The sequence below is a fragment of the Podarcis vaucheri genome (assembly GCF_965113315.1).
Source record: "Podarcis vaucheri genome assembly, chromosome: 10".
Classification (NCBI taxonomy): domain Eukaryota; kingdom Metazoa; phylum Chordata; class Lepidosauria; order Squamata; family Lacertidae; genus Podarcis; species Podarcis vaucheri.
In genome coordinates this window covers 23,524,238-23,537,450 of record NC_138748.1, presented here as the reverse complement: position 1 = coordinate 23,537,450, position 13,213 = coordinate 23,524,238, and the positions used below count along the sequence as shown (strand labels likewise).

Sequence of the window (13,213 nt, the reverse complement as noted above, 5' to 3'; positions counted from 1 at the left end):
GAACTCCAGTGCCAGATTGCCTTTTAAGAAATAATGGTAACTGGAAAGTTGAGAAGTAGTATGGTTCGCCAGCAGTTTCAGTTTATGATTAATGATGATGAGTAGAAAACTACTGTATATGAAAGCAAGTCTCTTCATACACAAAAAGGAAAAGAAAAAGCATACATATTAACAAAAAAAAACTGTTTCAGAATTACAGTGATCAGAAGCACTCTGATGTTCTTTTAGGAAGGTTCCAATAATAATAATAGTAATAATAATAACAATAATTTCACCTGGCAAAGCCAATTCAAAGCCATTTAAAAGTAGAAGATGGCAGAGTGGGGCTATGCCACTTACCTGACCATCCTTCAACTGAGTTGCTCCTGTATACTGGGACAGAGAGGGGTGTGGTTGACATGGTGAAATCCAATGTACCTGCCAGCACGTTTGCACTGCACCAACCTCTTCCTCCCCCTTCCTGTCTTAGTATGCAGCAACAACTCAGCTATTGACCATGCCCATAGTTTATCATCACCGCTGCTTCTTTCTTTTTTTCATCTGCAGTTATTCACTCTGGATAATATACATTTCGAATGGGCTTAACTGTGATGGTATCACAACTTCCCCTCAAAATTGGTATGGGGTGGGTGGGGAAGGAGAGTAGGGATCTTAGAACAGCATTTCTAATTCATCCAAAACCACAATTGTCACCAATCCTTGGAGGAAGCCATGATGATAATATAATGAATTATGATATGTAGATTATTTGAAATGTGGCTTCAGCGGTCTCTACGTGAATAACTTGCTCTCCAGAGAGGTTCAGCTGATGCTGATTTGTTCTCCTGACATTTTTATTTTCCTGAACTTTTAAGATGATTTTAGCGGTCTGGGTGCATTTTAAGCTTTAGGTGCTAGATTTATATGGTTTGAAGAACTAACGCTGTTTTGATGTACCACTATTTTATATATTTTTAATTATTTGAGGACCAAACTAGAAGATAAAGGCACAGATATGGAGCTGATATTATTGTTGTTGCTTCTGCTGCTGTTTTTACACAAATTGTCACCATGTAAGGCTCATTTTGAATCACCTTGGATGGTAGGGGAGTACTAACCCTTTGCTACTTCTGTGGTCCATATGCAATCCCTACCCACCCCCAAATTAAATAGAGAGTTCTCTCCTTTGTGCAAAAACTGATGGCTGAGACAGGAGTGGTTTGAACTGGGAAAATAGCAGGGGCAAAGGTTTTAAACCCCCTAAAGATCACATACCATTGCCAGTTTTGACCTTGAATTATTAGCCCTCCTGAGGATCCTTTGGGTGGAAGGGCAAAACATAAATATATTAAACTTAGGTGTTTTTTAAGTTTGCATATGTGGTGTTTCTGGTGATTTGTGGAAATGGGACTTTGAATCATTCCTGCAGCTTTGTTGAAGGATTTTTCTTACTTGTCTTATCTCACATCTGGAAGGGAAATGAAAACAGGCAGAGTCTTTCTCACCCTACATGGCAAGGATCCTGCTGGTCGTTGGGTGAGATTTTAAGATCAAGACATTTACTTCCAAACAATATGTGTCCCCTAGCAGGTTATTCCCAGGGGATTTCTGAGAATTAAAATATGCTCTGCCCCCAGATGCAGCATCACCTCTGTGGGACTGAGGAGCGCCACTATCAAAACTTTGTGGTGGTGAAAATAGGTGAAAATCGCCCCCCTAAATTTTGAGCTGAAAGGTCTTGGAAGAGAACATTCAGACCACATTTAGACGTAATTGCTGAAACTCTGCCAAGCTCAGGAAAGGTGGACCTGTGAAACTCATTGAAGATTCAGCAGCAAAACATCTTTAAAGTTTTGGGAGTAAAGAAAAGATGAGGGCAGAGTCTACCCAAGACTTGTGCTAGCCCTGGCCAAGGATGAAAACAAGTACAGTGGTACCTCTGGTTATGTATTTAATTCATTCCGGAGGTCCGTTCTTAACTTGAAACTGTTCTTAACCTGAAGCACCACTTTAGCTAATGGGGCCTCCTGCCGCCGTTGCACGATTTCTGTTCTCATCCTGTAGCAAAGTTCTTAACCTGAGGTACTATTTCTGGGTTAGTGGAGTCTGTAACCTGAAGCGTATATAACCCAAGGTACCACTGTAGTTAATTCCTGGCACAGCTCCATGTTTAATTTTAATCAGTCTAAGGCCTTGCACTTAGCTGTTGACTTAACTTCAGACTTGTATCCATTTTGCTGTTCTTCATATAACAGCGCAGGAATAAGCCAAACATATCCAAAAGCCCATAGAAAAGGTCAAAAGGAATATTAAACATTATCTGGTGGAGAAACTGTAAATGATTTGTGGGGATGGAGAAGTATTAAGGCAAATTTTAATGATGAAAATATGTGTACTTAAAGAGGTATGTTGAACACAATTTTGGATAAAATGTTTACTCGGTTATTAGAAATATTGGTCTTGATCACAGGCTGTATTAAATCATAATAATGAAACAGTTCAAGCATTTAGCTCAAAAGAATGGTAACACAATACTAAATTATCATCAGATCCAAAGTAAGTTTGTAAAATGTAATGAAACCGGGGGGGGGGAGAGAGAAAATCTTAGCTTGAAATAGGCAGAAAGGTTAGGAACATTTGGTGCATGACACAAACAAGACTTTTTTTTATTAGTTTACCGTAAACAACAGGTGGGGCTGTTGGAGGAGCTGAAAAAGGATATTAATATAAAGTATATAGTCAGTGTTAGTAGCCGGAAAAGAAACTGAACTGTACAAGTAAGTTACTATTAAAATGGCTGAATATTATAACACATTGTTACTTCTATATGGATAAGTATTAATTTCTAATCATGCACTGATTAGGGGTCAAGCTGAAAACTGTAGCAAGTAAAACTGACGACATCCATTGTTCTGAGACATAAGCAACTTCTTGCAAACAGGTGATAAACTAAAACAAAGCCTGGATACTGTAGGGTTATTCATGAATAAGCCAATGACTAACAAAAAGATCTTGCTTAACTTATATTGAAACATAAGGTAACTTCTTTACTAGCTCATTGTAACTTTCTTGTTTCCTTCCTAGTTCATTTCACAATCCAGGAAATCACAACCATAACAGTAGCACACGTGTGTGTGTGTGTGTGTGTGTGTGTTTGTACACAGTACACCTTCCCTGCTTTGCTTGTAGCTTTGCAGAACAAGACTGCTTAGCAGGTGGATCTATGTGTATCACCCTACTGCTTGTATCAGTTTTATTTTCCCATGCAACAGGCAAATTAGCCCACATCCAGGTACACAGATAGGAATACGTGTTTCTGTGCAACTTGCTGATCCTTGATAGCTATCTAAAATAATATAAACTGTCAGGAAAGTAAATATACAATGGATTAAGGCAAAATTGGTTTCTACAGCCTCAACCCCAGTCCCTGAGATGGATTACGGAAAGTCCCCCCCCCCTTTTAACAGGCATAGGCAGACATTGATTTTTTTCTAATTCAACAAGCAGAAAAAGCTGGGATGTGAATGAGGTTATAGACAAAAGCCTAATATTGCTAGGGCAATCCATAGCAGAATCAGGCACAGAGGATCCATGTATGAAAACAGAGCTCCCAGAGAAAGCCCACACACTGAACATTCAGAGCTGTGTATTTATCTGTGCTGGATCATGTCTCTGTGGCTGATACAGCCAGTTTTAAAAAAACCTTTCGATCATGTGGGTACTAAATTTTGGACCCTTCTTCCCTTCTCAAATATGTGTGCAGTGCTGCCAAAGCATCTGTAAAGTGTGCATGCTTATTACCTGTATAAACAATAAAAGCATTAAAAATAAAGTTAATCTATAAATAAAATAGGTTGGATCCAAGTATGTCTGAGCATAAGGAGACTTACATTAGAAGGCTTTCCTACCCCTTTCCCCCACTGTGCTCACTTGTGGCATGAAGACCCTCAAGAGCAACTTATTATGGGTTGCAAGGAGCTCCAGTAGAGAGTTATGGAAACTGAGGACGATTGCCTTGTGCATGCGGAGTTTCTCTCCACATAAACCGAGTCTGTCTGATTTTCACTCGTTTCCTCCTCTCACTGAAGCTCCTGCATTCCATCCCACACCATACTCAAGGTTCCATGACCTTCCGGCGTGGCTTTTCAGGAGTATATGTGGCAACATAAATTTATGCTCATGCTTCTCTGGATAGAGTCCTATAGGACAAGGCTAAAAGTTATCAAGAATGTAATGTGTGTGCGCACGTACACACACACACACACACATATATATGAAATCCAACTAAATTTGTGGAGAAATGAAGTAAATTAACTTATTGTCTTCATTTTCCAGAACAATCTGAGGTATCCCATAAACTAGGCTTGCCATATTCCCCAAAGTGAAAATCAAAGTTTTTTGCCTTTTTAAATTTTAAAATGATTTCTTTTAAATTATTAATCCCCCTTACCATACATCCGGGTATATCCGGACATTTTGCCGATTTGATGAAAATCCGCCTGGATGACGCTTTCCAGCCTGATTCCCGGATATGTCCGGGAAAATTCAGACATATGGCAACCCTACCATTAGCTGAAACTCAATAATAGATAATAGATTTATCATAGACATAATCATAAGTTAAAATAAATCTTACCAACAACAGTGAGCACAGCACTTGCAGAAACACTGTCCAGAGTAGTATTAGCTATGCAAGTATATGCTCCACCATCTTTATCAGTGACATTCATAATGGTCAAGTTGTGTTTACCGACAATAAACCTGCAATTACAATACATTTAGTCACTCCATTGGTGCATAGGACTATAAGATATATTGCAACAAAATACAGTTAAATCTTAATATCAGTACTGAAAAATACTTTGATATTATCTGATATTGAGAAAGCATCCTTCATGCAGTAAATAAACCACATTTAGGTCACATATCAACCCTCTAAATATTGCCTGCATCTTCAAAAAATATAGTGTAGTAGAAGCAGGAACAAGAGTATAGTACTTCTTAAATATAATCAGTATATAATTACTGTGGTTGAAAAATGTATTACCTAATCCATCTATGCTAAATTTAAAATAATTAGCTAAGATTCAGTAGCTTCTAAAATTTACAGAACAGCCTCTAATGCATGTCTATTTAGAGTCCTTAGTGCCACATACTGTTAGGCCAAATCAATCTCCTTTCCTTCAGGACAGGAGATCACAGACACTTTGCTCCTTCCGAAACATTTTGCAGCTGCATTGAGCTAAGTCACAATTTGGCTTACATAGTGTGTTGCATTGTCTTAAACTGGATTCATGGTTCGGCTCTCTCCAGAATCTGCATACACCTAGTGGAGCGAGTGGAAGAGGGCATAGAAGTTCTGATATCTATATAAGCAAAGCTGCCTGTTCACAATGGCACCACCTTTTTCAGTGAAGAAGAAAGCTCCATGAATGCAAAAGGGTAGGTCCAAACAATTCCGTGTTCTACAAAGTGAACAGGGAATCTTGGTCGGAACTTGGGAATTTGAATTGGAACTCAAATATGCAGTTACAATTGTGTTAGGAGTCCCATTCTGCAATCTGATTTATATACCTTTTCAAACAGCTGTAATAAATCGGGTCCTTCCTTAAAGAGGGCACGTGCTGCGGTGGGACCTGGCAACCAAACCCTGTGTTGTGGGTGAGTTTGATTGAATAGCCACAACACCCAATTGGTAGGTCCCTTGATGCTGGGTTTAATCAGGCCAATGGGACGCAAGCTAAATGGATCATGGGACCTATTTATGCCCACACACGTGACCTAGAGCTTCTTCTTTCAGTGCGTGCATTGGAACACCCACCCAACACTCCCTATATTTAGGGCTGTGTGCTTGACCTTGCTATGCCATCGTGTGTCATCTGTCATTGGGACAGGGGCACGGCAGGAATTTTCCCCAGTTGGTTGATTGGCTGTTGCCATTTGGGTTTCGCCTGCCATGTAGCAAATCATCACAACTTGTAAGGTTGCGGACAGGCTCTGGTTCAGTTGATAGGGATGGGAGAATGCTCTGACCATCCCTATGTAAAGGGTATTCCATTAAAGGAATCCAGGGACTTGATAGTTTCGTCAAGCCCTGAGAGGGGGTTGTGCCCGTGCCTGAGTCCAGGGGGGCATTTGGGTAACGGAGATAGCCTGTTCCCGGCTTTCCGCTTATCCAGATGTTCACCCTAGGCTGACCTATGCTGGTGCCCTGGGTCAGCGCTACCTGCAACGGTGTGGGGAGCTAGTTGAACCAGAGCCTATGCAACCACTCACTTGCTGTAATCAATAAAGTTGTGGCCTAAATTCTGCCAAAAACCAAACCAAAATTTGAGTCTTGTCTGAATAAGGACATGAAGATTGCAGATCATATAACTGCCTCTGTATGCATGTAGCAGACTACAAAGCTGTCAAACACCTGTTTGCATGCATTCCTATGACAGGGAAGGCAGCAACCGCATTTTCTTACATAGTCTACCCCTTTTATCTCTTCTCATAATGTCTTATTTTTCTGTGTCAGCCAAAATATGACACCCTGCGAAATTCGTGATCCACAATATTGCTATCCAACAAACTTTCTGTTTTTGCCACCTTCCTTGAGCAACGGGAAAACCACAATACATGACTGGTGGCTTGTAAGCCACACAGGACTGAAATAAAGCCTATGGGAAACCCCTCCACAAAATGTGTGCACTTTGTGCACTAGCTTGCAAATATACTAACCAAGTAATGCTAGAATGACCAAATCCCCTTAAGTCCTATAGGGCACTTTAAAGTATGTTGTCCCATTAGAAATATCATGTAAGGAAAATTGTACAGTGGTGCCCCACAAGACAAATGCCTCGCAAGACGGAAAACTCGCTAGACGAAAGAGTTTTCCGTTTTGGAGGTGCTTCGCAAAACAAATTTCCTATGGGCTTGCTTCGCAAGAGGCCAATGTCTTGCGAGTTCCTGCTGGTTTTTTTTCCTCCCCCCCTTTTTCTAAGCCGCTAAGCCGCTTATCAGCTGATCCGATCAGCAGATAAGCCGCTAATAGCGCTAATAGCGCTAATCCGCTAATCCTTCAATGGGCTTGCTTCGCAAGACGAAAAAACCGCTAGACGAAGAGAATCACAGAATGGATTCTTTTCGTCTTGCGAGGCACCACTGTACTTCTTCTATGAAATGCATAAATAACTGGGTTTTAATGCCTTGAAAAGAAATGGTGAAAGAGAAAATGATGTACATACCTTTCGTCATTTGGCAATTCAGCGCCGTCCTTCAACCACGTAACTGTTGGTACTAAGGTTGCATCATGTTTAATTGTACATTCAAAGGAAACCTGCCCAGTCCTTTGTACAACTTTGTATTCAGGCTGCTTAATAATCATTGTTGGCTCTGAAACATAAAATTACTATTAAGATATTTAACAGCTGGAAATTCTTTAGGGAATTGTGATTAGAAGAGTGGTATGAGGCATGATTTCTTACCCTTGATTTCTAATTGAACTTCGTTTTGTACCTTCCCTAGTTTATTTCTTGCAACACAGGTATACGTGCCAGCACTATCCTTCTGGGCTACAGGAATTTCCAAGGTTCCATTTTTATGGAAAACATACTGATTTCCTTGGAGAATGCTACCTTTCACTCCTTTAAACCTAAGTGTTGAAAACACAATCATGTTATGCATTTATTCAAACATCATTGGGTGAAAATGAGTTCCTTTAATTAAATACATCTTTATACCTCAGACCAACACAGCTGTACCAGTAAGTTAATTGCTTGTAAATACTAGGGTTAGAATATACTAATATTCAACGAGGAGATTCTAAAGGCCAAAGAAGACAATGTGTGATCAATTTGACATAGCCTAGTTTTTACTTTTGGAAAACTGCTCCCACCAATTAGAAACAAGCCCATGTCTGCAGAGTGAAGTTAGATAGCTCAGCTGATAGAGAAAAAGGCTCTTGATATTAGGGTTGTGGGTTTCAGCCCCACGTTGAGCAAAAGATTCCTGCATTGCAGGCAGTTGGACTAAATGGCCTTCAGTATTCTTTTCTGTATGCCAGAGTTCCAAAAATAATAATAATCCCATAGGGACTAGCACATGGGGGGTGGGGTGGGCAAATGGAGTATTTGGGGGGGGGATGACAAGGGTTCCAAACCTGATCCCCATTCTGAAAGGGGTATTTAAAAGGAAGAATACATTTTTAAATACCCTGTTAAATACAATCATGCTTTTAACAGATCATTTAATTTTGTCCTGACTAGCGAAAGAAAGGATGCATTATATTGGAAAAAAAGCAAATGTACTAATGTTGCTTCCATAAGTAAGAAAATGATTTGCAAATGAAAATGAGAAAAAACAGTTTTCTATTTTACAAATTTCCAAAATTATTTGCTTAAAAAAACTGTTGTGAATGGAACGGAACATCTTTGAAGCTTTTTACATCATAATTAACTTACCACTCAATTTCAGGCACAGGTGATCCAAAAAAAGCACAGTCTAGAAGGGCAGGTTTGTTTGCAATGACTTGATAGAGTTCATTATGAGGAGTGAGTATTCTCGGTGGCTCAGCTAAAAGAAAGGCATTATTGAAACTGTTGTGAATTCCTTTGGATGCATTTGTTTAGAAAAACAGGAGACAAGCATTTTAAATAAAAATATCACATAAAGAACAATAAAAGCATTTCCCTCAATTTCTTCCCTCTCTTATTATGTAGCAGTTTTGAACCAAAGAAGTTGCAAGACTTCAGCTAATAAATCAACATCCTGATTAACATTCTAGACCTGCTATTTATTACACTGTAGAAAGGAAATACCTGTGATAAAAATACTGCTGCCTTCCCTAGCGTTTCTAATATTTGATAGCTTTAGCATGCTCGTTTTGCATCTCTTTGTAGGAAATGCATACTTTTTTGTGCATTCTGCAAGCTCCATTTTAAACTTTTTTGTAAATCGGATGTTATTTCATACTTACCGTATTTTTTGCTCCATAAGACGCACTTTTTTCCTCTTAAAAAGTAAGGGGAGAGGTCTGTGCATCTTATGGAGCGAATGTGTGGTCCCTGGAGCCAAATTGCCGGAGTACGGCACGCTCCTGAGCTGCTCTTTGTTGGGGGGGCGGAGCTGTGCTGCACTGCCAGCAGCCTCCACTTCCCCCTGCAGCCCCAGGAAGGTTTGGGAGCAGCAGGCAGGCTGTGCGCCGATGCCCCACGCTCCTGAGCTGTTCTTTGGTGGTGGTGGGGGAGCCACACTGCTCTGCCGGCAGCCTCCGCTTTCCCACTTACAACATTTGATTCAGAATATTTTTTTCTTGCTTTCCTCCTCTAAAAACTAGGTGCGTCTTATGGTCGGGTGTGTCTTATAGAGCGAAAAATGGTTTCTCTCCTACGACACCTTTTCTTTTTATTTGTAACTGCTTGTTAGAAAAAATATAAAACCTAAGGTGAACAATTTTGTGTTTGCTTTTCAAACAAAAAAGAGGACCGAGAACAAAAACTATGTATACAGATGTATACAGTGGTAACTCCAGTTACAAATTTAATTTGTTCCGGAGGTCCGTTCTCAACCCGAAACTGCTCGTAACAGGAGGCGCACTTTCACTAATGGCACCTTCCGCTGCTGCCATGCTGCCGGCATGTGACTTCTCACATCCTGGGGCAAAGGTCTCAACTGGGAGCATCTACTTCCGGGTTAGCGGAGCTTGTAACCCACAGCATTTGAAAGGGGGACAGTACGTAACACGAGGTTCCAGTGTACCAAATGTATGTGTGTACTAAATGTGTACTAAATGAATGTGATTTGGAGAGTTTCTGACGCAACCTTATTAATTCATTCTCTCATTAGCTTAATTGAGATGAATAGCATTCTTAGAGCAGACATTTGCAGCTTTTATGAAACATATAATTATCTCCAAGTTGTTTTGAAAATTTGTATGACAAAAAAAGGGAAGTACGTATTGTACTGATTCTCCCGTGGATATATTTATATGCAACCTGCACCTGTTATTCAGAGGTATACTGTCTCCAACAGCGGTTGGCCATCATGACTAGCAGCCAATGATAACCCAATCCTCCAGTAATTTATCTAATCCTCTTTTAAATCATTTGGTATCCCTCACTAGAGATACTGGGATGAAATACTGTAGTTTAACTGTGCACTGTGTGAATAAGTATTTCATTTTGTCCCAAATCTTCCAACATTCAGCTTCATTGGTTGAGCCCAAATTCTAGTGTTATGAAAGGGGGTGAAAAATGTTTCCCTATCTACTTTCTGGTATGAGTCTATCCTTACTGTAGCCACTGAACACACCGAGACATATCTCTTGGGTAAACATACATAGCATTGTGCTGTAAGACATTCTTATTTGGGCTTGTGTTAGGTATCGAGTTCAATCTAGTAGAAGATGGAAGTTTTATTTTAACTGATTTTTAATATACTAATTTATGTATGCTTTAATGAATGCTAAAATATTACTTCTGACTAAACACGTATAGGATTGCACAAATGGGAAATCACACAACTGCACAGCATTATTACTAGGGGATTTCCCCCAAAAAGAAAATGTGGTCTTACCTAAAACATTCACAAATGCATTTGCCAATAAATATCCATATTCATTAGAGGCGTTACATTGATAAACAGCACTTGACCTTTCTTGTACATCAGTGAAAATAACTGTATCACCGTCAACATTTCTGCTAGGATCTTCAGGAGCAACTAGCAAAAATAGGAAGGAGATATTAAAAAATGTTCAGAGATGCCAAAATATTCCTGTTTATTTAGTTGTTATTAACAAAAAGTAATGAGAAGTTCAGAGATAGGATTGAAAATTCTTGCGAGATACAGTAATATACAGTAAAACATAATGGAAACTCAAGTTAGAGGCACATGTACCAAAAGAACAAAGAATAAGTTATAGCAAAAAGGACCTGAAGAAAAGGAGAGAGTATGTAAAATGCAAATGCGACAAACAATAATATCCAAAGTTGACTGTAGATCTATCTGGAATTACTTATTTTCCTTCCTTCCACAGTGAAAAACTGAGGTTAAATTATACATTAATGCTACCAATATAGCCCGTCCGCTGGAATATTTAAGAGGCAAAGTATACAAGAATGTGATAAAAATTCATATAATTTTACTCAAACATCCAAATGAACAGCGCCCCCCCCCCAAAGAAAAGCATTTTTAAATTACAAATCAACTATACTGAAACAACATGATGGCTAAGAATGCAATGGAAGCCGCCAGATATCCTGGAGAAATGAGGATAAGAAACGAAGGAGATAGCCCTCTGCTGATGCCCAGGAACTTTATGGGGGATGGAATATCCGCCATTGAAAGATCTGTGGGCACAGATCAGCGTTGTTTTCACCAGCAACTGCTAATGCTAGGCCTCGAAATAGGATGTGAGAGGATCAGGGCAGAGGGGCCTTGGATTCACCGGGTTCAAAGCCCCTGCATTATTTCAGGACGTCACAGGATTGAGACCTTCAAGAACATCAGCTTGGAGCTTATTCCCTGGTTCTGGTCCTGATTGGCACAAACTGGCAGGATGTTGGAACAGGCAGATGATCAGCAACCTCACTCCCACCCATCATATAATTTAGCATTGTTCTGTATGTCTAGTTTCCACAAGAGCCACAAAACTGTACATGTTGGTACAAGCTCATTCAATTCACAAATATATTATGTTGTCCAAAAAAGGGGGGGATGTTAACCCCATAATCTAAATAAAGTCCTGAGCATTTCTAGTCTGCATTTTTTAAAACTAGAAAATAAAAACAGATCATTGTTAGCAAGGCCTACAGGGAGTAAACAGCTTTGAAATTCAAATCTTGATATTTTATTTGAAATTATTCCTTTGGTCTACATCTTCCTCCATTGAAGAAAAAAAGCCACAAAAGTCACAAAAAACACTTTAATGCGTGTAAAATCAAAGGTAGCTGATCCCTATCTATGCACTTCACTTCAAAGAACCTTGCCCTCATGGGAAGATAACGAACATTATTCCTGCCACAGAATACAAATAATAAAACTCATGTGCTTTATCTAAATGGTATTTTAACAAATTATTGTTCCAGCACACCATACCTCTTTCCAGAACTCCTGGCAAGGCCAAAATATGACTCAGCATTTCTATATAGAAATATAAGATTACAAATCCTCTTGTAGAGGCTCTACCTGTTCTGCAGGTTGTTAGGTTGGCTATGTGAGAAAGAGTGCCGAACAGGGCTTCTGCATGGACCTTTAATCGTTGGGTAGGAGAGATATTGTTAAGTACTTCCTCCCGCCACCTGGCCAGCCTATTTCTTGTCCACTTTCTCTAATGAGCTGTTTCACTTGAGGACTTTGGCTGTCTCCTTGCCTGGCACAAGTTAAAGCCACCTCATCCAGAGTTCCTGAATGATGTTGTTGCTTAGAAACTTGAAAGGGAAAGGAATGGAATCTTCAGAAGGGATATTAATGGCAACCTACTTGAGTAGAGCGAAGGAACCTGTGCCCCTTGGGGAAGGGAAATTCAGCCCAGTGGCGTAGCGTGGGGGGTGCAGGGGGGCCGGGCGCACCGGGCGCAACATCTGGGGGTTAGGGGGTGCAAATCCACGGGTTAGGGGGTGCAAATCCACGGGTTAGGGGGTGCAAATTACTTGCCTTGCCCCAGGTGCTGACAACCCATGCTACGCCACTGATTCAGCCGCAGCTGAAAGCACCCCTCTGCCTGGCCAACCATTCTCAACTTTAGAACTTGCTGCCACCTGATAATGAGGAATTCTTTCTACAAGTCTGCCAGTTATCAATCAGCCTAAAAACTTCCCTGGGTTTTTTTCTGCAAAGGTAGGGTAGTTTATTGCTCCTTGTCGTGGGAGTGTTAAAAACTAGGCTGCATGAATAGGTTTATGAAATGAAATCTAAAGTTTACCAAGACAAAAATAAGGAGTTCTTCTAGGAAAAGGCATTGCATGAGAAAGTTACTGAAAGACAACATATTCCCAGTGAAGCAAAAGAACAAACAAATAGCTAAACGCAATCCTCCTTTGCAGTCTCTAAATACATTCCCTAAGGTTACAAACTTACATTCTTCTATTGTACTCCATAGAATTCCAGTATGTCCCCCCTTGCTAATTTGATGTCTCCAGAGTCACACCTTGAAGTGCCTGCCCCAAAGGCAGTCCTCCAAGGAATAGCCTCTGGCAACCTGCCCCCTCCACAACATGGGCTCTGCCCAGCTGATTGCAGGTGACAGGAAATT

General features: G+C 40.2%; 1 protein-coding gene and 1 long non-coding RNA gene across 18 annotated transcripts in view; one reads left to right on the top strand and one right to left on the bottom strand.

The window, feature by feature from the left end:
- NRCAM (neuronal cell adhesion molecule) overlaps window positions 1-13,213 on the bottom strand; it is a 134,818-nt gene that overhangs the window by 39,496 nt on the left and 82,109 nt on the right. For 11 of the 17 annotated variants that reach the window (XR_014223813.1, XM_082239498.1, XM_082239483.1 and 8 more), the window contains 6 exons: window positions 10,537-10,680; window positions 8,424-8,535; window positions 7,449-7,615; window positions 7,209-7,356; window positions 4,616-4,740; window positions 2,658-2,687 (listed from right to left, as the gene is read on the bottom strand). Coding sequence is in view for 16 of the 17 variants with exons in the window: in XM_082239498.1 (XP_082095624.1) it covers window positions 2,658-2,687; window positions 4,616-4,740; window positions 7,209-7,356; window positions 7,449-7,615; window positions 8,424-8,535; window positions 10,537-10,680 (726 nt within the window). In the remaining variant the exon portion in view is untranslated. The remainder of the gene's footprint in view (window positions 1-2,657; window positions 2,688-4,615; window positions 4,741-7,208; window positions 7,357-7,448; window positions 7,616-8,423; window positions 8,536-10,536; window positions 10,681-13,213) is intronic. The other 6 variants (XM_082239489.1, XM_082239495.1, XM_082239486.1 and 3 more) reach the window with 1 other exon arrangement.
- Window positions 1-13,213, top strand: part of LOC309541790 — a 65,243-nt gene that overhangs the window by 21,060 nt on the left and 30,970 nt on the right. The window lies entirely within an intron of this gene.